Source organism: Vicugna pacos, chromosome 21 (assembly GCF_048564905.1).
Source record: "Vicugna pacos chromosome 21, VicPac4, whole genome shotgun sequence".
Classification (NCBI taxonomy): Eukaryota; Metazoa; Chordata; class Mammalia; order Artiodactyla; family Camelidae; genus Vicugna; species Vicugna pacos.
In genome coordinates, this window is record NC_133007.1 from 4,991,930 (window position 1) to 5,017,699 (window position 25,770).

Consider the following 25,770-nt stretch of genomic DNA (forward strand, 5'->3'; position numbering starts at 1 on the left):
TGGGATCTCATGAGCCAGCAAGATTCCAAAAAGGGAGCTGCAATGTTTTCCTTTGTCAGGTAAGACCTTAAGCATAGACTTATTTGATGTATTTTGGGCTCTGTCACACACTCGTCACGTTATCCATGTTTTCCTCCTTTCACCATGGACAGGCACCGGTCCAGGACCTGGCATTAAGCTACCATTGCATCAGAAGAACGCACAAACAAATCAGGCCCAGAACCCGAACCGACCTGGAAGCCTTACAGGGTCTGGAAATTAAAACAAGCAGGTTCTTCCTCCCTCCTTCACTGAACCCTGCGTGATAGGAGCCGGGTCCCATCCACTACTCTTATTTGGCTCTTCATTTGCACGGTGCTTTTTCTAAAGTAGGGACCGCTCTTCAAGGTTTGTCTTGTCCCCGCTCCATCCCTTTACTCTGCTTTCCTAAATCCTTGCCCTGTCTGCCAGGGTGCTCCACAGCTAAAGGAGCAAGATTCATCACATTTCCCCCAAGCCCTGCATAAACACATCAGAAACGGAATCATTTTACACAGATTTTCACCTATATCCTTCAGTCAAGATAAGCGTGGGTGGTCATCGCGTCTGCCTGCGACGTGCGCTGCTTCCTTGGCACGTAAGCATTTATTATCATAATGACTATAATAGCACACCGCAGCTGACCCTCAAGGTGCTTCTTAGAAAAGCCTGCCGGGCAGCCAGACACAGACTGGTCCGCCCACCGTCACCCACACTCCCCCCAGACGAGAGGCGCATCCAGGAGCTGGAAAGTCAGCAAACAATGGAGCAAGGTGTTCGGCACGCCCGAACGGGGCTCACCTATCCCTCCCAGCCTCACTCAGAACTCAGCTCCAACGGGTCGGGGCAGGAAGCGCAGGGGCAAAGGCTGCTTCCAAGCTGCATCCTTAGGAGAATGAAAGGAAACGGAAAATATTTCCTAGGGCTGGACTCCGGCAAGGCCTTGGAATGATCAGCCTCAGGGGCTTCAGCTCATCAAGGCCTCATCTTAGATTCCCCATAGAAAACGCTGCAAGCAGTTACGAGAACTTATAACAATTTGGCATGAATATGATCATCTGCGTATAAGCAGATCCTCTTTCTATTGTTCTAAACTTAAAAAAAAATGCTTGCCTTTTACTGCGCTGATCTAATGTCCGTCTTGTACGGTGGACCACTGCTTTTCAGTGCTCTAACAGTCACAACGAAGTTAACAATCCAGACTCCTTTCAAACCCCTGCAGACTGGCCCTGCTGGCCTCTCCAACTTGGGCTCGGTCCTCTTTTCTCTCTCTAGTTCACTGCACTCCGACACAGAGACCCTTGCACCCACGAGTCCTAAAAGCACCAAGCTCTTTCTTCCCGTCCTCAGGCCGTGAGGCTGGCTGTTTCCCTTGCCTGGAGCCCCACCTGCTCCCACCCTCCCCGAGTCCCCGCCTCCGCAGCCAGAACTATGTCGGGAAGCACACATTGGATCCCGTGCAGTTCCTACTGATAACATTTCAACAGCTTCTCCCTCTGGGTGCCCACGAGTCTTCATCCCCATCCCTCCCCAGGCATTTGTCACTTTCTATCCTGAGTCATCACCATTTGTGCACAGGACTTCCTTCCTTTCTAGCATTTCTCACGTTGGTGTCCCCACAGTTCCTAATACAGGGCTTGCGACCCTGCCTGCTGGGTGGGTGGCTGGAAGGGTGGCTGACCAGAAAGGTAGATGCAAGAACGGACAGAAGGAGGAGAAAAGCGAGGGAGAGAGGGAGGCAGGCAGTTTGACTCTAAGAAAAGCTAAGCCAGAACCAGAACATACAGAGATCTCCCAGGAGTCCAGGGACCCAACGTGAAATTTCCTCAGCACAAGCAAGGAAGTTTTCATGGTGGACACACATAGCATTCGGGGTATAAAAAAAAAAGCTAATGTTTGAAACAAAAACAATCTGAGACGGGAACAGAAAAAACTGAGAGAGGACTGTGATTCTGAGTGTCCGAGACGTTCAGGACGCTGTGATGTTGCGTGTGTCACACCGGACGGACCGCTTCTGTGCCTGGACCGCCTCCCACCTGTGCGGGAGCCTGGAGCTGCCTCTCACAGGGCAGGAGCCGCGGGAGGAGGGGCGAGGCCCGAGGCCCGAGGCAGGCGCGAGGCCCTGAGCTCAGCTTGCCTGGGGAGGCAGTGCCCTTGGCGGCCTCGGGGCTACCTCGGGGGCCAGGCATCCGGGCGTCGTGTCGGAACCTGACAGCGCGTGCCGGCTGCCCTTCCGTGCAGCTTCGCCGCCCTTGCTGCCGGTTCAGCTGCTTAGTGCACGAACGCGAGTCAGTTAAACAGCAGCAAGTTCGTCGACACGCCGCCCGCCCGTCCTCTGCAGCGGATGAGCCCCCGCGTCAACCGCCTCGAGGCGGGGCTCGGCGCGCTCGCGCTCGCGCACGCAGAGGAGCGGGGCTGCGTGCCTTGCGCTTGCTTCCCAGCTCTTTGTGGCCCTCCCTCCCTTTCTGGCGCATCGAATCCCTTCCTCTGCTTCCGATTGGATGCTCCATGCCCTACTGTCAGGTTTCCTCTTGGCTTCTGACCTTGCCCCTCAGCCCATCCAAGTCTGCGCGGGATCCTCTCCTTTCCCCACCTCTAAAGGCCGGTGTCCCTCCAGGCTCAGTCCTGAACCCCCATGACTCAGCCTAGAACTCTCTCATCCGGGCCCAGGGCTTCAGGAACCACGCCAGGGGCTGACACGCCAGGGTACTTCTCTGGTCCAGAATTCATTCTCAGCTTTGGACCCTCGTGCCCAGCCCTCCGCGCTTTACATTTCCAAGTGGTTGTCTCAAAATCTCTTTACACAAAACATGTTTAAAACTGACCTTGTGACTGTCGTTCCTTCAAGTCAGAACGCTGGAAGCTGTCCTTACAGGGTCTCCATCTTTCTCACCTGCCCATATTCTACTCAGCACCCAATTTTATTGATAAAATGCACTAAATAGCTCAAATCCACCCAAGTCTACTCTAGACCAAACCCCAGTCACCTCTTGCCTGCAATAGCTTCCTAACTGAATTCCCTGCAACTTTTCTTGCCTCCTTCCACTCAGAAGTCGGAAAACTTTTCCCAGATTAAAATTTTTCTGATACCTCTTTGCTTAAAACTCTGACAACTTTTCTTTGCTTTTAAAAATAAAGACCAGAATTCTTAACATTGCCTGCAAAGCCTTGCATGGTCTAAGTCTATCTACTTTTCCAGACTAATTTCAGATAACTCTCCCTGCTGGGACCTCTTCATCTCTCTCCCATTCGTTTCACAGATACTCGATGTCTTTCCTTCCTCCACTTCTTAACATTCTTGTTTTAAAGGAAAAGCATCGCAGTGGGGAGATGTGAGTTGGGGTTAACAATCCCACCCCCTCATTTTTGTTTGTTCAAAGAAATTAAAATAAAAATTCAATCTTATTTTATTATTTAGATATTTCCTTCCTCTGCGTCAAAGACCTGGCCTCGTGTAAACCTGAGAGCCTTTTTCTGCTCACAGATAGCAGCTGCCACCTCCAGGAAGTCCGCTGTAATCAGGGCCTTCATCAGAAAGTCCGAACGTAAAGCACTGGACTGAAAACAGTGAGTGAAAGTAAAGACGAGAATAGTTTACTCACTTTAAAAAAAAAAACCTGGCAAATGCTGATTTTCAGAAAAAAAGCAATATTGAAAGTGCCCTTTAAGTAGCAACCTACTCTAATGCATTTAAATTTTTTTTTTTTTTACAAATACTTAAGTTGTACATTGCTTACGAAGTCTGAAGCAACATACACCCGACATCCATCAGTTTGGTGTCACGGGCATTGTAAGGTGTCATCCTATTTGCAAAAATTGAAGTCCCCAAACCTGAGAAACTCCAGATGACGAGGTGAGTGATCTTATTATATCATAATAGAAAGATGATGATGAAAATGATCCTAGGTATTTTCCAGCTTTCAACCCTCCCATGTGAGATTTTTTCTTTCCAAGGCTTAGTATGTTTCTCAGCTTGGGTGAATACTTAAAATACGAACATTTCATCATTGGAACTGATCTTGAACTTCATGGTTTTGTGTGTAAATGTCTCTTCCAGTCACATCTTCTTCAGGGGTGCCACAATATGTTTTCAAATTAGAACCAGAAGAGTGATGTGGCTCTTCCCTCGCTGAGAGTCTTTTATCTGAATTCAGTTCTGTGCCTCACTCTTTTCACAGCTGCCTTTTAAGCCAATGCCACCCAAACCACTGCGGCGGAACCACTGCCGATCCGTCTGCATCCCAGGACCTGGGAATGCCCAAGCGGTGTAAGGAGGTGACAGGAAGTGCTCCAAGGAGACGAACAGCAGAGGTCAGTGTTCTAACCACAGGCAAGTCCGAATGATAAAATATGGACAAATCTGTTCAACTGTAAATACTCTGAAGTCATCAAGAGTCAATGAAACTCAGATCACCCCGCTTTCCTTTTGCCTGGTTATGGCTTAAAAGGAGTCACTTCTATTCCTGAAGAGTTCATAGCACATTTTATTGCAGTGTAGACTTAGAAATGGCACGTGTGGACTGTGGATGACTCAGCGTGGTGAGCATTAGACCAGGAGACCACACCTGGAGGTACCTTCCCCCAGCGCCACACCGGAGCCCAGGCAGGCAGTGGGGAGAGGGGAAGACAGTCCCAGTGAACAGGGAGGCCGGGGGTGCCAATTTTTGCCTGAGTAGCAAAGATGAACAGGAAGAGAAGGTTAGGACACAAGAGACAACACGAAAGAGGGAGGATGGAGGCTCAGCAAGTGACCGTGGAGAGGATTCTATCTGAAAGAATTCATCGCCCACATGTAACCCCACACCCTCCGACCACAGAAATTGCTGTAGAAATTTCTGTATTTCCATGAGACCATCTATATAGAAAAGCATTCCAGTACAGAAAGCACATTCGACTGTTTGCTATTCAAAGAGCATAGTGTTCTTTGAGCACATGCTACATGGCCCAGCAAAAGGTGTCATATGCCCCTTTAAGAATAGCTGAAGTCCAGGGCAGCTGGAGGCGACCCCTGTAGCAACGGAGGAACAAAAAGAAAGAAATCACGTATGAAGAGTCTGAGTAAAGAAAAGTTTAAAAGGAAATTCTGCTGTGTACTGAAACGCTTTTTGGAGTGTGCATTAAATGTGTTTTTTCAATCGCTTAAATTGTGTTTTGTTGGCTCCTTAAAAATAAAAGTGACCTAATGATTCTTTCTCTTTAAACCTTTTCTTGCTTTTATGAACAACATATTTTTGTACAAGATTAGCCACATTTTTTTTTTTTTTTGCTATCACTGCATCCCTTCACAAGGATACGCACAGAGAGGTATGTGCAGGCTTGCTATGCACCATTATGGTTCTCCGTTTTGACAAAAGAACATGGTAACTCATGTGCATTTACAATGTTGGGGAAAAAATATATAGCGTCTTTTTAAAAAATTCTTTTCTGAAAAAAAAATCCATTTGCAAACAGTTAAAACTGTACTGCTTAGAGGGGAGGGTATAGCTCTGTTACGGAAATGACAGGCCAGCCAAGAAACAAGCACCACTCGGAGGGTTGGACTACTCAGATGTATTACGCCGGCGGGCTCAGAGGGGCTTCTGCTCCGAAGCTCTGAGCACCTCCAAGACGTGCACATGAGGTTTTATAGGGTTAATTACAAGTATGGGCTATTAGCCAATAAGGCTCAAACAACAAAAAGCAAGGAATCAGTACACTGAAGCTTATCAATTCGGAACAGATCACGTTACTGACACTTGTTGAGCTTGGATTTACGAGTTAGCTTGTTAGCCCAGTAAACTGACACTAAACTTTAGATTTACAAGTTAGCCCGGCAGAACTTATATCAGTAAACCGACACTTATCACACTTAGATTTGTGACTGAGCTCGTTAGCCCAATAGACTGACACTAAACTTCAGATTTATGAGTTAGCCCAGCAGAACTCAGATCAGTAATCCGACACTTGTTACATTTAGATTTGTGAGTTATCTTGTTAGCCCAGCTGGGCTTTTCCTTCACAGCTCGAGTGGTAGAGCACATGTTTAGCATACAGAAGGTCCTGGGTTCAATCCCCAGGACCCACTCTGAGAACAAATAAATAAACCTAATTACCTCCCCTCCTCAAAAAGAAAAAAAAAAGGACTGAAAAAAAATCGTACTGCTTAAAGTCAGGAGAATGAATTAAATGGTCTTTTAGGAACAGGACAAATTTTTATATAGCCACAAAGAGAAGTAACAAATATTACAGCAAGAGGCTGACCGTGAAGCCTCCAGCAGGGACTGGAAGCAACGTACCCACGTCCTAGCTGGACAAACGTGCTGCTGGTCCTCTTCCCACACCAGGTCAGCTATGGCCTGGCCTCTGTCCCCGCAGATCTCAGCACGTGAAGACCCCCTCCTGTCCTGCCCCATGTACAACCCCGTGGATGAGGCAAGAGCGACAGCTTTGGGGATACTGTTGAATCCACTGCTGTTGCAAAGTAGACTAGCCTATTGCAGTGAGAAGTGATTTTTAGACATTAGGAATCTCCTTTAACCAAGAACAAAATGGGTAGTGATTTGAAAGAGCAGTAAGTATGTTTAAAACTTTATGATCAATGTCCTGGCCGTGAAAGTGACCCCATCCGAAAAGACTCCAAAATTTATACCAATCGTCTCTAGCAGGGAGAGGAAATAACCCCAGGTCACAACGACGCATAAATCAATTCAAAACATTGACGGTAGAACAGAAAGTCTTCTTGCTGTCCCTCAACTGTCCAGAGCCACTTGGTCAATTCCAACCTGTGTGATAATCTAACAACAGAGTTGAACAAACAGAAGAGGAAACTTGGTAATTTGAAATCTGTTCTCTAGCCAATGCTCCAGAAACTGGAGTTTGTGCTTGGTTTTCACCTGTTGTTCGCTGACATTTTTAAAGGAAAGGCCACTCTGTGGGCTCATGTACACGGACGAGGCTCCTGAATAGCCAGGGTACAGATGTCCCAACTAAAGAATGTTCTTGTAATAGACCAAGATTCCATCAGGTCTGAAAAATTGATTTAAATGAAAACTCTTAATAAGAATGAGAAATAAGCCAAGGAGGAATCCTGGTAAAGAATATTAAACTAGCGGCTGGAATCTCTCACTCACTGACTGGCTCTGGTCAAGGCCGTCACTTTCCTGTGCCTCAGCTTTCCAGTCTATAAATGAGGTCACGCATGCCAGAGCCTGGCTCTGCTATAAGCAACCACGAGGATTGGGACAGTTTCTTTGCCTCCCTGCGTGTCATTTTCCTTACCTATAAAAGCAGAGGCTCTTACAGAGAATCCTTAAGACCCGTTATCATGAAGTTTCATGCTGCTGTAATAACAAAGTGATGAAACATGCTAATCTTTTTGTAAGAAACATCCCAGAGAAGTGCAGCTGAAGATTTGATCATTTTTTCCCCAACGTTTAAGTTAGTGCAGGAAACGATCGGGTTGCAATTTAACTACTTGCAGAATGTGAAGATCCACATTCACGCAATGAATAAAAACTAAAGCTGGAGAAGGAACCACTGGAATTCTATAAGTGGTCGACAAGCCTGAAGAAGTCCAGGATGCGAACACGTCTGTCCTGTTGGTCTCCACCTTCCTCTGATCCAGCAGGAGTCCTCACATGGATCAGCGCTGAAGGAAGAATCATTCCTTTCTTCTTTTATGACACACGGTGGCACATGCTTGTTGGGGAGGCACATAGACATACAGTCACCCACAGACACTGGAAAGACTCAGCTTTTGGCTTTGGATACGATTCAAATATTACATCATGTACCTGGGGGTTATATTAGAACACAGCCCAGTAATGATTCAGTAATCTACTAGGTCTAATTTGTGACTGAATTTGGGTATTCCAGAATCTGTGGAGCTCCTGTCTCTATACTGGTCTGTAACAGATGATTCAAGTCTTATCCTGGCAAATTTCTCCAGGAAAAGAAAAATGTCAATACAGCTGAGCCACTAAGAACCGAAATGGGAAAAACATTCCCAGGATTGCCTCAACATCCTAACTTCATGCTCCTGACTTTCCCACGAACATTGAACATAAATCAACATTCTTCCTCAGCTTCTTAGATCAGTGGAGCTAAGCCCATGGCTGCCGCCCGATCAGGACACTCAGAATTAAAGCCGACATGGGAATTTCCAGCTTGCACTCCAATCTGTTCTATACTCCAATTTACTGTGCACGCTTGAATATAAGGTGAATATAAGGTCACCTTTAAAAGTCTTTTCCAAATCTCTCATGTTATACAGCACTTTCTTAATTACCTTATTTTTCAAAAAAATTGTTTGGGGAAGACACTTAACCTGAAATGATCTCAATCAGTGTTTTAGATATTTATCAGGAAGGAAGAGGCTGGAGGAGGGAATAACCCAGTGGTAGAGCATGTGCTTAACATGCACAGGTCCTGGATTCAATCCCCAGTACCTCCGTCAAATAAATAAATAAATAGATAAATAAATAAACCTAATTACCTCCCCCTGTAAGAAGAAACACACAAACAAAAAAAAGAGGCCAAGACATCAGATACGATTCTCATAATTATTCATTAGCTCACAATTGTGCGCATTGAAAGTTGTTGTAAGTATTTAAGATGATTATGCTGCGAAGATCACAGTGTGCACTTAAAAATTTTTTTCACGTTCTGGAAATGGTGTACTTTCCAATGACAATATCAAAAGCAGATTCAAATAGAGCTGCGTCCCAAGCCACTTAGTCCAAAGTAGAGAAAAACTGTATTAAAGCGGCTTTAGGAATATTAAAGATGGAATTTGGATATAATTACTACCCAAAATATAAATGAACAGATACTTCTCAGTTATTTTATAAATTATGTGACTTTAAATATGTTTGTAATGCAATATAATGTATATGTGCAGTCAAACTATAATAATTCTACCTAATAAAACTGAAAAAGGAAAAAAAAAGCACAACCTAAAAAAAAGTCTATAAGACAAATTTAATATTAAATTTAATTTAATACTAAATTAAATATAAAGACACGTGACCACTGCATCTATATTGCTCAATGTTTTCATAATCGAGTTGGCCAAACCCTTTTTTTTGCTGGTGTGAAGGGGAGGTCTTCCCCCTGGGAGGTGAGAGGTCATCTCATGCGGGGGTCATCTTACACGTGGGCACGTTCTAGAGAGCAACAGAGATGCTGACTCTGCATGCGGTGAGGTCTGGTGGTGACAAAAGGCAAGAAGAAATGATATGAAGTCCAATCTTGAAATTCCAGTCTGCTTTGGGTTCCTTGTCAGAAATTCCATTTGTTTCACTGAGAAAAATTTGGGGTTCCTTTCAGCCTGAGCCAAAGGGCTCCTCATCACCTTTCTTGGACTAACCAGGGAAGCCTCTTCAAAAACTTTACCTCTTAAAACTCAGAAGACATTATTCTCACATTCAGTACTGGCAGAGCAGTTACTTATAGAACAGCAATATTGAACACATAGGGAGTGTTTACTGGATGCTGTGCAAAATGTTTCACATGTAATAATCACAACAATTTATTACCTTCATCTTAGAGATGGGGAAACTGGGTAACACGTGGAGTAGCTTGCCTCAATCCCTTAAGTGGTAAAGGGTGGGGCCAGGATTTGAACCCAGGCAGTCTTGCTAGAGTCTGCACCCCAATCCATGAGCTACACTACTTCAGCAATTTAAATGACAGAATCTATGAGAACAGAGACCTTTCCAGGAAGGTCTTTCCAGACCTTTCCTCTACCCCCACTACTACCCACAATACTTCTTCTCCAGTATCAGGCCATGGGAGAAATTAAGTTGGTGATCTATAATAACCTTGGATTCTGAACCCACCATTCTAGACCAGCTGCTTCAAAACCTGCTTGGTGTCTGAATCCAACACCAGTGCCATCTTAGTCCGCGTTCTTTGTATATTCATATTTCTACCTCTGAATACCACTTGTGACTCCTGCACTGCTGAAACTCTCTCAGGCTAACAAAACTCTCCTCTGTCTTGATGCTCCTCCATCCTCAAGGCTCGTTCCCCACCTTCCCCTTCACTGTTCTTCCTTCTCCTTGTTACGTGTTGAGGTTTCTTTCACCTCTTTGTCCCAGGGTCATCTCATCTGTTGTCAAGACTTTGCTTCCCACCTTTGGGCATCCAACTTTAGATTTCAAACCTTTCTTCTAAATCGAAGTTCCAGCAAATCATAGTTCCAGCTGTTTCCTGGGATGGCTGCCCATCTCCCTTTGTATCTTCAATTCAGCTGATCCCCGTGGGAATTCACTCCCTCCTCTCCAGCCACTACCCATCCTTGCTCCCAAGTCTGACCCTTCTCCTGTAGTCCTCTTTTCCTTTAATGGCATCACTGTCTAACCAACTAAACAAACTTGGACCCATCTCGGACTCCTTCTCAGTCACACTTTCTCTTTCCCATTATCCCTAACACACACACACTCATTGGATCACCAGATTCTTTCCATTTTACCCTCTAAATGTCTCTGTAATCTGTTTCCTCTTTGCTATTCCACCACCATGATGAAAGCCGTTGTCATCTCCCATTTGGACTATTGCAACGGCCATTTATTTGCCTCTCATAGCTTACCTCCATCCTCAAAGTCCTTAAGGTCGCTCACTTAACGACCTTTCTAAACATGAATCTGACCACATCCACCCATGCTTATAAACCATCTGCAACCCATCTTTGCCTACAGGGCGCCAACCCAACTGCATAGTCTGACATACAAGGCTCTTCACAACCGGATTCTTGCTATATTTCTAGTCTCATTCCTACCTCCTTTCTCCAGTCACCCCCCCCCACCAAGTGAACTATGCTGCAGACCATTGGAGCCACATGCCACATTTACACCCACTGCGAGCTCCCCAATGGGAGTCTTTATCTTTCTTAATCTCTAAGCATCCAAGTTCACTACACCTGTGCTGTTGGCATCAGACTTTTTAGAGAAATATGGTCCCAGGCATTTTAAGGCACTTTACTGTAATCTCTCATCTTTCCAACAGCCCTACAAGGTTACATGGCACTGTTGCCTCTACTTAACAGGCAAAGAGCAGACTCCAAGCAGCCGAGGAGCCTGAATGGTTACAAATAAGGAACTAGTTAAGGGAATCGGTCAAAATTTGAAGCCAGGTCAGGCTGGCTCCAAAACCTGTGCTTTAACTAAAACCAACTCTGAGAATCTTGCTGTTTATATCCAGCACCGTAATCTCATCTGCAAGGGAACACCCGGGAAGCAATGTCATTGCTTTAGGCTCTCAGGAGTGCACAGATGCAGGTCACTTTGGAAGGTGGCAAATACTGTGATTTCTGTCCAACTTCTACTGCATCTGAGCATCCCATGAATGGAAAAGCATGTGTGCTTGACCCTAATAGCAAAATTTTCACACCTTCATTGAACCCTGAGCAAAGGCCTTTGAGGAGGCAGCCTAGTATATTAAGTGGCCTGTCTTTAAGGAAGGGGAAGGTCTGGAAGTGAGACTCAACATTGCTTCTGACTTAGTGATTTAGAGTGAATACTCAGAGCTTGCCCATCCTTGAGAATTGAGAGTCCAAGCTCTGTCCTCTTGTTATGTTTTATTAAACAACTGATAGCATTCCTCCATGTTCATTTCTGTTATCTAATGCTAACACACACATACACTCAACTATAGCCAAGGGGGAAATGGATTCAATAAATACCCACTATGTAAAACATATGCACCTTGTTCCCTTACTGCCTTTATAATGTGGTCCCCAAAGCTCCAGCCTCAGAACCCCAGGATCAAGTGCCAGATGTATCTCTGACTGTAGCTAAATATGTAGCTTTGCACAAATCCATGCCCATGTTTTCATTTTTTAAGCCAAGGGAGTCTAGTCTTTGAATCCATAAGCAGTCCCTCTGAATTCTAATATTGGAAGACTGTTCTTTCTTTTTGGGTGTTTCTCACTAGGTTAAGGCTATTTATTCTAACTTTAAGGGAGCCCAACCTACATGATCATTTTCACAAGTGATTTTTAAATGGTAGTCAAAGATGATGGGTTGGAAGTTAATTCCAAGACTATTTTAGAAAAAATAGAAGGACTGTATCAATGCACTTAAACCCAGGGTAAAAACATCTATGCCATTCAAATACAATTCAGGCCAGCATCACCCAGACTGCACAGTAATAAACGGGATATCTAAGGTAATTCCCTGTGCCCGTGAACCTGGTCTCAAGTTCACACATGCACATGTGTGAAGATGGCTCTTGGACCTACTGAAATGATTACTGAAATGCCAGCAGATGCAGGAAGCCAAAATAAACATGAGAATTTGGGGTAATTATAAAGGCAAATATCACCGGCGAAACTTACACAGGCAAGATGGCATGGGTAAAACTAAGCAACAGCTAAGTAAAACTGAAGAAAACACCCGTTACATGTTCTTGCAGCTGACACATGCATTCAGCAAACTGTTGCTAGGTGCTCAGAAAGTTTTGTTTACAGCAGCTGAACCTCTCACAACGTGACAGCCACTGGGTGCCCTAGATAAGATCAAATGATCTATGACATAGGTGTGCAATAAATGCCTGTTGAATGAATATTATGTGAAAATACTATAAAAATGTTACGCAAAAGTAAAGCATTATTAAGACTCTCGAGGCTCAATTTTCCATCTGAAAGATGAGATGGGAATTCCAGAAGGGTTATTGAAGAGGTTCCTTTTCAGTCTTTGTGGGGTTCACGGCCACAGAAAACATTCTCACCAAAATCTCATCAATAAAAACACACACTGGGAAAAGGATTTATATACCAACTTACTTCGATCTTACAGATTAAATAAACGTGCCCCCTGAGCAAAAAAAGCAATCAAGAAGGAACATTTTTAAAGTAAGGAAGACTGACTTGGCACAACCTATCAGCTTCAGATTTTAAAATCAGACAGCTTTATACAGCATTAGTAAATAATAATACAATATTTCTGTAAACCAATCTCCGGGCAAGCCCCGGGTTGGGGAGGAGGAGGGAGCGCTAAAGGGGTTCTCAGAGTGGGACTCCTGGAGGTGCGTTCAGCCATCACGGTCTGAAGAGGAAGGCCAGGTCAAACAGCCAGGGCCGCGACGTTGGCCCCTGGAAGCCGACTCACCTTGCCTCCTGGAGTCGGCCCGGGCTGCAGGCAGGAGGAGCGCGAAGCAGAGGCAGCAGCTGAGCCAGAGCGCGGGCATGGCCGGGCCGCCGCGTCCGCCGCCGCAGGGGTGCTGCGCGGGCTGCGAGCGCTCGCTCTGCGCTCCGCTGTGCCTTCCTTTTCCTTGATCAGGTGGTTTTATCGACTCTTCTACCTGACTCAGTCCTGACAGGAAGAGAGCCTGTGTTTCAGGGTGTGACTCACCTGTGAATAAGGAGGACCCAGCCCTCGGGAGGCAGACAAACACGCAGCACACACGGAGCTGTAAAAGCGCTGGCCCCAGCTGCGCCCCCACCCCAAGACGGGCGCACACCTGGCCTGGGCCAAGGGTGTGGTGCCGAGGCTGCGGCCCCCGGGATCCTTCTGGAGGAATGTGCCCGATCCCCCAGAGCCCCCTTCTCTCCCAGGGTGGTCCAGGGCAGAATCCAGAGGTAGCTAGCAGCCCACCCCTTCCTCAAACCGGGAGGCCCAGCTGCAAGTGCGCAAACTCAAAACTAAGTCAGCAGCCCTGATCATCGGCTCTGGTCTAAAAGACATCAAGGAAAGTAGGCCAGTCCAACAGTCCCCATATGGTCCTCTCCACCCTCCGGCCTGGGCTCAGCCTCTCTCTGAAATGCAGCAGCCCTACCCCTACCTACCCACTCTACAGCTCCTCATTCCTTCCCTCACTATCACCAGGCTGGACCAAGGCTTCCTCTCCTGCATCCCCATCCCTCCTTGATCACCGGGGCTAGCAACTCATCAAGTCACGTGTCGACTGGCGGGCCTCCCGTATGAAGGCTAGGTATCACCCTGTGTCCTAGGGCAGTATCTAGCACACAGCTGGTGCTCAGTTAATATCCTGTTGGACTGAATAAGAAAGAGGATCCAGATTTCAGATTCCTTTTACATCACAGAGCATATTTCTCAGGCCAACCCCTCTGGGCCCTTTAGAGTATGTTCATTGAGTCCAGCTGTACCTTCCAAGTCCGATGTCCTACGTGAGTGGGTGATATCTAGAAAACTGAAAACTGTAGAAAACTGTAGAAATCCCACATCGTCTCCTTCCCCAGGGAGGCTGGCGGCAATAATTCAAAGAGGTGGCTGTCAGGGAGGAGGCTTTAGTGCCTATAAGAGATTTAAAAATTCCCAGGGGTGTGTGTGTGTGTGTGTGTGTGTGTGTGTGTGTGTGTATTGGTATATACATACACACACACACACATCTACAACCTGTCTAAAACAATCACCCTTACTTTTCACCATCAAGGCCTGCAAAGGCCCCAGTAAATTATTGTTCACTGACTAAATGGATGTTCTCTAGTTAGTTCTACAGACGATTAACAACATAAGGTAACAAACAATACAAGACAGTACGTGGTTAAGTGTCAAGGGTGTAGGGAGTTCAGTTTATGCATGTAATCAAGGCTGGGGCGGGCTGCCTGGGACAGCGAGGGATGGCTTTGTCCAGAACATGGAGCACAAAGCCGGTGTTCAGAAATGCCTGGGATCTGAACACAGCGCCAAAGACCCACAGGGGCGAGGCAGGTTACTGCCAACTGGCCAACACTTACTCTAAAATCTCTGGCAACGAAAAATGAGGACTAGAAAGGAAACTCCAATTTTCTTACGCCAAGCTTGATTTTCCTTTATTCTGTTTAGGATTCCAAAAAGTAAAAAAGATTGTTCTCTCTCCAAATTCACAAGGTCTGATGATTGCCAAAGTTTCAGGTCACAGAGACCAGGTATGTAGAATTTTCCCTCCTAGTACCTGGTGCAGTGCAGAGGCTGAAGTCAGTTCTCTGAGTTCTCTGCTCCCTGTGTGCCTGCTCATCGGTGACGTGCAACGCCTCCCCGCCCTGCAGGGACAAGGAGCAGAGCCCTGCACTGTAAAGCCTGGAAGGTGATTTCATCTTAGTACAGATTACAAATCAAACACTGGGGCAGTTATTTTCATCTACCCTCATTTTTGCGATAGTGATAACCATAATAGTAACACATATGTGGTGCCTAATTGCCCTAAGTGCCGTGTATCCTTTCTACCTAACCCTTCAGTTTTCAAAACAATGCTGAGAAACAGGCACGCTACTCATTTCCCCATTTTTACAGAAGAGAAAACAGAGGCACAGGGAGATCTGGTAACAGGCACCAAGTCACACTGCGAGAGTGACACAGCCAAGATTCGGACCCAGGAAATCTACTTCGAAGTCCGTAAGTTCTTTGTTAGGTCAGATTAAAAAGCACCATGAAAAAGACAAATTCACAATATTGAATGAATTCAATACGCAGTCAGTGTTGTTATTTATCAACATCTCCATTATAACCCAACCAGACTGGACCCTTGGCCCACATCAATAAAGCCAAGTCACAATGAACTCTGAACAAATACTTCTGGTTTTCCTAATGTGTTAGCTCTGAAGGGACCCCCAGGGTCATTAGGACCTGGGGCAGAAACTGGGCAGCAGGTCCCTGGGCACCAGCCCAAGAGTTGTCTCTTCCACGTAAACAGTATGATCCAAGGTTTCTCAGTTCCTATCTCTTCTCATTGCCTTATCCTGGGCCTCTTCACACGTCGAAACAATCTGTGTGGCCCAGGCTTGCAACCTCAGCTCTGGCTTAATCTCCTCCCTTGCCCAGGGACAATATCAACTCCTTTTGCCAACTTGAATATTCCTCTAGGGCATTGCTGGGGTCAGGCATCAAGGCTCAGAGCAGATTCCCAGAACCAAATCCTGGCTTCACCCCTCCTCAAGGCAGGTTACTTAGTTTCCTCTATGCCTCAGTTTCTTCATCCGTAAAATGGGAATGATAATAGAACACCTACCTAGTAGGTTTGTTGGGAAAAGTAAATGAGTTAATAACCATCTAGTGCCCAGGCATGTAATATGCACTACACAAGTAAGCTATAATAATAATATAGTATTAATAATAGTAAAATTTGTTGCTATTATTATCACTAAGCACTGTTAGTTTTTCCTTTAAATAATTACTAACAAATATCGTATGAGAAAGATGGGTGTTTTTAAACTTCTGTGAAACTCTTGGTCTAATCCAGGTCTGTGTCCTGATTACCAACATTTACTTGGAAGTTGTTAATTAATTTGTATTTTTGCTACATATCTGGAATATTTCTTCTCATTCAGATTTGCATTCGCCTGACTAATGTTTCAAAAGTTTTGCATTTAGAACTTCATTTTAAGTAAGTCAAGGGGTGGAATCTTATATTTGAGGGAAAATATAAAGGTAAGATGGATTTGAATACATCCTTACGAATAGCTTCAATTAACGCACGCTTTTCAAAAAGGCAACAAAAATCTACTGGCTTTTCCCTATGACCCAAATAAATCTTTGTTTTTCAAGTTCAGACAAAAATCAACTTGAGCTACACATAGAAATGGTTAAGATAGTAAATTTTATGTTATATTTTAACACAAGAAAACTGAGAAAAAAATCTTGTCACTATTCAGCAATAAAAAGGCATGATCCACTGATACATCAGAACGTGTATTAAATATCAAAGCATTATGCCAAGGGAAAGAAGCCAGACACAAAAGACAAGATTCTAGATCATTCCATTGATATGAAATTCTAGAAAATGTAAAACTGCAAGGAAAGAAAGCTGATCAGTGGTTATCGGGGGTAGTGACTGCAATGGGGTGAGAGGATAATTTGGGGGGATGAAGGAAATATCCTGAAATATGATAGCGGTCAAAAATAATCAAATTGTACACTGAAAACAGGTAAATTTGATCATACATAAATTATACCTCAATAAAACTGAAATTAAAAAAATAAGAGAAAAATCTCAAAAATCTATTTAATAATGAAGACAATACTTTCATTCAAATGTGTCAAACTCAGAACTTGAAACACACCAGTGCTGCACAAGTTGTGACCGAGCCCAAGCACGGACTCCAGCCTGACGTGCTGCTATTTCTGACAAGCTCCAAGAAACCTGAAGCAGAAGAGCACCTCAGGGCTTCAGTAGAAATGCCCCCCGAGAACTGCAGGCTCCCCTCCGGGCGTCTGTTTCGGTAATTTACAAAAGGTAAGAGGTGCCTTTCTGAAATGTTTGCTTCGGAGCACGGATTTCAAACCCGCCTTGGACTTTCATCCTAGAAAGTCAGCACGTGGATTTTCCTCTTATCTTTTCCAAAGCTGTCACAGTCACCTAGAGTGTAATCCCTGGTATCAGTGGGGACAATGCTTTGTGCAGAAGGCCTTGGCTCAGAGGCGGGAAGGTGCGGGAGCATTTCCACAGGGCGTGGCCAGCCTCCTGAAGTCCCAGCCCACGCCTTGGAAATCCCCTTTGTCCCCCGTTTCAGTTGCAGCTTGGTCACCAGCAGGGGACTTTTCCTCACAGTGCTGTGCAACTCACTTTACAGAACTGTCATCGCTCCACCCCAACCTCCCAAACAGAACTGCAAGTGACATGTTGATTTCTCGCCTTGCGTTCCATCATTACCTTAGTTAACTTTCAGCAGGAATGTCTGGCATGTCACCCACTTTCAAACTCACTTATGATAAAAACTGAAGCACTGGCTGTTAACATGCCAGCAACAGACAGGGCTACTGGTCTCCATTCCAAGCCTTTAATCTCTCCAGATAGTTCTAATTACGTCAGCATTTGCATAAAAATTTTAAAGGCAAAAATACAGCAATCAGGGGGTTAAAAAAAAATCAACAACTCCCCTTTGTTCTTAATTGGTAAAGGAAAATGTCCATAAATGGAAATGGTTCAGTGTTTCCTGGACCGTCTGGGCGAATTCCATGAGGTTGGCAGGACTCCAGAAAACAATGTTCTCTGAAGCAAGCACCCTGGCTGGAGTGGCACGCTTCCATCTTCCAGGGAAACGTATATGCTGCTCCCACAGCTAGTTTTCAGGGAGCAGCAGAAGCCGGACCAGAGCTCCAGTGATGCCTTTTTACTTTTTAAGGGGAGATGATCCTTCTTCTGTGCTCGGCTGGTGATACACCTGAGGCCGGGGAGGTGAGGGGAAGTCAAGAGCTGGGCACAAAGAACAACTTCATTTGCATCTTCTTGGCGTAGTTGTTACAGAGAGATACTCACATCAATTACTTACTTAGTGGTAAACAAATGGAAAGGAGTGGAGAGAAGAGGGGCACATGATAAAAAAAAAAGGGCAAAATAGAAAAAAAAAAAAACCAAACAAGAGAGGATGAAAGATACTGCAAGGAAACTTCAGTAGACTCAGGAAGGGTGCCACCTGTGAATGCGTTCCCTTTGACTGAAATTTGGTCATCCACTCGCATGTGGAACGTCCACTAGTAGACTGAATGCCACCCGTGGTTCCTCTCCCGCTCTAATAAGGGGACACAGATATTCAGGATTGCATGAGAGTTAAGGAGCCCACCACAGTGAAATTCTTCCCTGGATTGCGGGGGTGGGGTTCAGGGCTGCAGCTGTGACAAGATAAGCCGAAAGCTGGGTAGTGGGGGGCCACCATTATATCAGAGACCCCCCTCCCCCGCCCCTGCCTTTCGGGAGTAAGAAGCAAGTCCAAGAAACAATGTTTCTATGTGTGTCTCTTCATTTCAGTCTGGAACTTCCCACCTTTAATAATTTATAACATTATAAGGTCTGAAGAACTCCACAGCCTTTAGAGTCTAACCCTCTGCCTTTAGATAGGAAGCTCTGGATGTGTGTGAAACATCCAGTAACAGTTTTGACAGTTACAACACTGACAGCTCTGCGTGTGCCCAGCTCGGTGCTGGGAGTCTTGCAGGGGTTTTGGAGCTGGTTCCTCACCGCTGTCCTCTGAAGCAGGTGCTATTATTATCCGCATTTTGAGGTTACCCAGGCTGCCTCACAAATCCATGCCAATACCTCACTCCAGAGTTATTCAACTACAATGTAAAAACAAATTAAGCCTCTTACTTGAATAAACACATTCTTCTCCAATTAAAAAAGCTGAGTCGGATTTCAAATAAAGGTGAAATGCCTAAACGTTTTATTTTAATTTTTGCTGAGGGAATCCCCCCATCCCAGTTTTATTGAGCTGTAATTGACATACAGCACTGTATAAGTTTCAGGGGTACAGCATAATGATAATGATTTGTCTAACTTATACCATGAAAGGATTTCCACAATAAGTTTGGTGAACGTGTGTCATCTCATACAGATGCAAAATTAAAGAAACAGAAAAAATTTTCTTGCTTGTGATGAGAACTCAGCGTTCATATATAACATCCAGCGGTGTTAATTGTACTTATCATGTTGCACATTACATTCCTAGCACCTATTTATCTTATAACTGGAAGTTTGCCTTTTAACTACCTTCGTCCAAACCCCACCACCACCACCTCTGGTAACCACACATCTGCCGTCTTTTTCAATGAGTTTGTTTGTTTTTTGAAGCATAATTGACCTACTAAATGCCTAATCTTTACAAGATATACTATATTCTGCAGTTGACCCCCCACCCGCTCCTGAAGATCAGCAATAAAGGTTTGGTTATTAGAGGTGCATTTTCCTTTTCACATTACCTTTTGTAACTCCTCAGTGTACAATGACTTCGGATTTTTATGCAAAATCCTTTCCCATCATCCAATCAGGTCTTGATGGTTTTCTCTTGATCTGATGCCTTAATCCAGGTATAAGAGCTCTTTATTAAGTTACTCAATTCTTCAACTCCTTAGAATAACTGGAAACTATTTTCGGCGTGGTGTAGAGTCCAAGCTGTCGGAAAGAGCTGCAGGATTTAGTAGCTGTCTCCCTGGGCTCAGCTTTTCCAGGGCCTGGTTACACAGAAATCCCCAAACATTCCTGGGTGGGTCTTTTGCAGGAAGCCTGCAGATTAGACTTCGGTTAAAAGGTAAAACTGTGGATCACTGCAATTATGCAAAGAGCTACAAATAACCACATAAAAATCTAGAGACATTCCTCATTAACCTAAAAATTTCTCTCAGCCTCGGTATGTCTACTTAGATTAAGTAGAAAAATTAATGCAGTGATTCAGACATGTAAACCAAAATGACACACTTGTCTCAACCATCTGGCTATTTTAGGAGAATGTATTTCAGGCCTGAATTATCTGAACAATCGTTTCAATGTTTTGCCTTTTATTGTATGAATGCAGAGCAAAGCAAGGTTTAACTGCCATGCTTTACAAAGCTGCTAATGCCTCTGCTATTTCCTTATCGCGGGGTCCTCTGTCAGTACAGCCCTGGGAAGCAACTTACAAAATCTCAGCTAAAGCAGAATAACCGCTTGGCTTTGCAGCAGAATTGATTCTGTGGAACTGAATACATTTTACATGCTTCACGCAAACTTAAAAATGGATTTCACTTAGGCTTTAATTACACACACACACACACACAATGTAGTACTTGGACTCTAGGTAGAAAATCTCCTTTGGAGTAAAATTTATGGGCTTTTGTTTGGTTGTTTGGGTTTTTAGGTTTTGCTCCTACGTTCAATATTTTCTAAGAAAAGGGCAAATCCAAATCTTCTCCCCTCCAGGGCCCGATGGAAAATCCATCTCAGAGGTAACTGTCCCAATGTTATCTTCATGCTAATCTTTCCTGTTGAGATTTTCTGAAGAATTCTTACTAACTTTATAAATAAATTTGTATTAATAAAAATTAATTTAATGAGCTTCCTTTCAGAACCAGATCTTGTCTAACCAGTCAACCACAAGGTTGATTTTCCCTCCGGAACACTGACAGAGTCAAAAGAGTGAGAACACACAAAATGCAGCTGATTCAGGCCAATGTCCCCTCACACAGAGCGAGGCTGGACCTCTCAGGAGCATCAGCGGAGGTTTTGGGAGGTGGGGGGTGGGTTGCCTCCATGACACTAACTTTAAATGTTTAGAAAAACAGTCCAAAATTTCCTTAAAATGCACTTATTAGCATACTATGGAATTATCACCTATAAATGTAACCAATTCTCTCTTTTAAACATCTGTATTTTCTAGACGTTTTCAATTTGCTATATAAAGTCGACTTTATTTTGCTAAAAGGATCTCTTAATCATCCCTGGTTCTACAACTTCAGCATTTGCTAAACTAGAGTGTATTTCAACCATTTCCCAATCTCTTGTGAATTTATGAATCTATGTCCTTTGCCTTTCTGGCTGAAAAATCCTATTTTTAGACTCATCTAGTAGTCTGCCCTTGTGATGATTTTGGTTGCTTTTTAAAGGATATTTCCAAGCTTTCCCATGTGTGTATTGACAAAAAGAGACCAGTTTGCAAAAGCATCTTACGCTTGGATGCACCACAGCTTGCAAACTGGCATCATAACAGTTTTGGATGGAGGGCCCCATGCGGGTCACCTTGTACCGCTGTGGCCAGCATAAGAGTATCTGGCAGAGGAAGCTGGAGGGCGGGGCGGGGGCTGGGAGCGGTGGGGAGCGGGTGGGGATAGAGTACTAAAATCCAGCAGGGAGCTTTTCCTGCCAAGCCACACACCCGGGCACGGGCCTGCATGTACCCAAAGGAAGGAAACTGTTCTCCACTGGGGCTCCTTTCAGTCATCAGTGGGAAATGGGAATGAAAGAATCAGTCCACATGGCTTCTTGATTTTGCCTTTGAGGTGAAGTTGGATTCAGATACCACCATTTTGTTATTCTCATTTGGATTACGTTCCCTTAAATATAACAATTAACACCAGTTTTCACTGAATTTCACATTTCAACTTTCTGCTTACTCAGGTTCTTTTGAGCCTTTCCAAAAAAAAATTTCTTTTCTCTGCACTGATATTTAGCACTAACTTTAGCAAAGCACCGTTCGGAAGGTTAAACCACGTATTATGTCTTCCAGGTAATTTACAATCATTTTAGAAAGCATCGCTTACCACACCAGTCTTTGAAGAACATTGCCTTTAGCACATTTTCCTCCATCCAAAAACCTTCCCACTCCCCCCTCTAAGCAAGTTCCCTGTGCGTAACAAAATAGGACTTCCGGTTCTAGGGTAATGAAAGTTGAAAAATTATTTTTGGTGTGGAATTTTGGAACAACCGAACAAACCACTATTGTTTCTGTCTTGTCTCGAAACTCAGTTATACTCCCAAAGGGCCATGCTAGTGTGATTGGATGTCTCCTTCCCAGAATCCACGCTTCCTTTTCCAGAGTAAGTTGCTTGCCTGCCTTTATTAAAGATTTTGCCAGCCCGACTCCCCTGTCTGCTCTTTCTAAGGCAGTGTTGTCCAGCGGACATTTCTGCAGTGATGGAAATGCTCTACATGTGTGCTTCCTAACAGGGGAGCCACTAACCACATGTATCTATTGAGCATTTTACATGTGACTGGTGCACTGAGGTGCTACATTTTTCATTTATTTAATTTTATCTAAATTTAATTAGCCACATGTGGTTAGAGGCTACCATATTACATAAACAGCTCAGGTCCAAGACCTTCTCTGGTATCCTTTTTGTAAATGGAATCTCACTCAGCACCTCCTTCACAACGGTCACTTGTAACTAAGTGTTTTTTTTTTTTAATTTGTTTGTTGGTTTGGGGTTTTTTTGGGGGGGGTGGTAATTAGGTTTGCTTGTTTTAATGGAGGTACTGGGGATTGAATCCAGGACCTCGTGCACGTTACGTATGCGCTCTACCACTTAAGTGTTGTATGTTGTAGTCAACAGTCCCTTAATTTGAGTTCTTGCAAAATCAGTGGGTATATAAAATCGTGTCTGGTGAAAAAAAAATTGTTGAAAGTACATTCTTAACAACTTATTGTTTGATTGTTAACATTTTACCCAGCAGAGAGTTTCTCTTATGTGTTACCTAAACTTTTCCAAATAACCCTGCATTTCTACTGGCAAGTATCGCTTTCATATTAATACAGTCCTATAAACCAGATGCCTGGAAATGAGGTGTTAAGTTTTATACTCTTTTAGTTTCACCTTCTTGAGTCTAAAATTTGGAAAGTTGCACGTATTTTTTGTTTTCACAATTGCAAAGTAAGGTATTCACATTGCTATACTTGAAAGGTGTTCTATGAGGAATTAAATAATTAGCATATGTAAAAACACCAAAAAGGTATTTCAAATTGCCTTCTAGAACACTCTTGAAAATTTACTCAGGTGTTGTAATAACCTACAAAAGGAATTTACCTACACAAGCTATCACCACCATGCAGATTTTGATTTTATGATTTGATCTTTTTAAGGAAAATAATGTGATGTAAGAAAGAGGAAAGAAATGCTTGTAAGCTATATTTTTCAGTGACGTTAGGCTAAATTATATAAGTCTGAGAAATGTATTTTATGGAGATAATTTTTACGCAGAGAATGTTTTATCACAATAAAATATTGTCCTGTGCTCATCCTTCCATCTACTTGTTAAGTGAATGTTTCTGAGCATGTGCCGTGGGCCAGGCATGGTGGGAGACACTTGATGATAACACAGCTCATTCTGTATAATCTGTGGGAGAAGGGTGATAAGACAGGTGCTATAAGAACACAGTTTACTAGGCATGAAGGGAACCAAAGGGAAAAATATGTAGTGCAGTTTCAAAGGCTCATCCTGATAGAGTAAGTTGAACTGAAAGAGAGAAATGAATGAATCCTTTCAATCTATCGAATAAATGGCTACTCCACTGCTTGCTCAGACTATAAATCAGCTTGATGAGCAGAAAGGATTCATAAATCGTATGTCTTTGGTATTGCTGGGGACATCTGGGCTGATCAGAGACTCTGTAGGCTTGTGATCCTTCCAGTGAGTCCCGGAATAAACCCCAGAGCCATTATGCAGCCTCTAAGGTCATACCCGAAGCGCCCTGCGCCACGCCTCCAGCCAGTCCCCTCCAGGTCTCTGTCTCCTTCGTTCCGTCCAGCCGCACTGGCCCCTCTGCTGTTTCTCAGACAAGAAGCCCATGCACCGCAGAGCCCAGCCCACCTGAGAACACTGCGATCGGGTGCCACCACCCTCCCCTGCCGATCATTCTCTATTTCTTCCTTTGCTTTCTGCTTCTTCTTACCACTGATGATCACTCGACATAAGAGTTACATTTTTTTTTCATCCATCTCTCCTTCTAGAACATAAGCCCCAGGACAGCAGGGACTTTGTGCTGTAACTATGTCTAGAACAGCACCCAGCTCTTAGTAGGCCCTCGGTGACATCTTTTTGAATGAATAATACATGTTTAGTATTGATTTTGCAAGACTGAATTCACTTACCGGTTTCTATATCCCAGTTTACATATTAATATGACGAGGGAAATTATATCTTATCTAAATTACCTCTGGAGAACGTTAGGAAGTTGACTAAGTTAATATTATAACTGCTTGCAGGAAAAACAATTCTAAGACTCAAGCTCTCTTATTTTATCAAGATAATTTCACAGATTGCCAAAGCTATAAATGTATGAGTACAAGAGACTAAAATGACTATAGAAGAATTGCACATAACTATAATAAAAGTGTTGTAAAAAAATCAGATTTCAAAATGACATGTTGCTTATAAAAAGTACTTTCTTATGTTTAGAACTTGAAGATGAAACAGGGAAGAGACCTGCCTTTAGACAAAGGATGTGAAGGGAAGACAGAGAGAAAGTCCAGATCCCGAGGGCGTCTTTGCATCCACCTTCTTGGTCTCATCACAGAGTAAGTGTCTTTCAACCCAGATAGTCCGCAGTTCCACACATGAAAAGTTATTCCATCCAACCTTTTCTGCTCCCTGGAAGACACATCGTTACCAATCTGGGAAATTAAAGAGAGTTGTCGTGGTTTTATTCTCTATTTTCCATTTATGTTTAAAGACAGAAAGGAAGTTTGATAGAAACGGTGTCAACTCTTTTTAGTGTTTGCAAACTTTGAGAGCCATACGCAGCTATAGAAACAATAAAACGATTGTAGTTTCCAGGGTTTTGGGGACAGGGAGGGAGGGAGGAATGAATAGATGGGGCACAACAGATGTTTAGGGCAATGGAATTATTCTGTGTGATACTGTAGTGGTGGCTACATGTCATTATGGATTTGTCAAAACCCACAGAATGTACACCAAGAGTGAACCGTAATGTGAACTGTGGACTTTGGTTGATAATAACGTGTCCATGTTGGTTCATCGATTGTACCAAATACGCCACACTGATGAGAGATGCTGAGAGGAGGGGAGGATGTATGTGTGGGTGAGGAGGGCTACGTGCTAACTCTGTATTTTCTGCTCAATTCTGCTGTGAACCTGAAACTGCTCTAAAAGAATAAAGTCTATTAAATTAAAAAAAAACTTTGAGAGCCATAAACTTATTTTTTAAAATTTCCCATGAGATAGGATGCATTGAGCTACAAGTAGTAGAAATCCCGACTCAGAGTGGTTTTTTTATCATAAGCAAATTTCGAGGCTTGCGCAAGGCTTGAAAATCCAGAGGTGGAGTGGGAAATAGGGCTAAATCACCCTGCGGTCTAACAATACCGTCAGGGATCAGAGTCCCATCTTTTTCCTCTGTCATCCAGAGTTCACTTAGTCTCAGGGCCGATTCCCTCCTAGCCGCAGACTGGTTGCCAGTAACAAGCAGGGTTATGCGCATCCTGATTCACGTAGGGGTCAGAGGAGCAGAACCCTCTCTCCTCTCCCAAATGTCACCCAAAAATCTTTCCCCTTCCTGACTGGGCCAATTTAGGTTGTATGCCTGCCTCTGAACCAGTCATTATCCCCAGGAAAATGCTTCTTGCTGATTGGTTT

General features: G+C 43.9%; 1 protein-coding gene across 1 annotated transcript in view; it reads right to left on the bottom strand.

Annotated features, from left to right (window-relative positions):
- The window catches only part of LAMC2 (laminin subunit gamma 2), a 55,779-nt gene extending 42,491 nt beyond the window's left edge, over positions 1-13,288 (bottom strand). The window contains exon 1 of the mRNA XM_006211775.4: positions 13,107-13,288. Coding sequence (XP_006211837.1) covers positions 13,107-13,185 — 79 coding nt within the window. The 5' untranslated portion in view covers positions 13,186-13,288. The remainder of the gene's footprint in view (positions 1-13,106) is intronic.
- Positions 13,289-25,770: the final 12,482 nt, after the last annotated feature.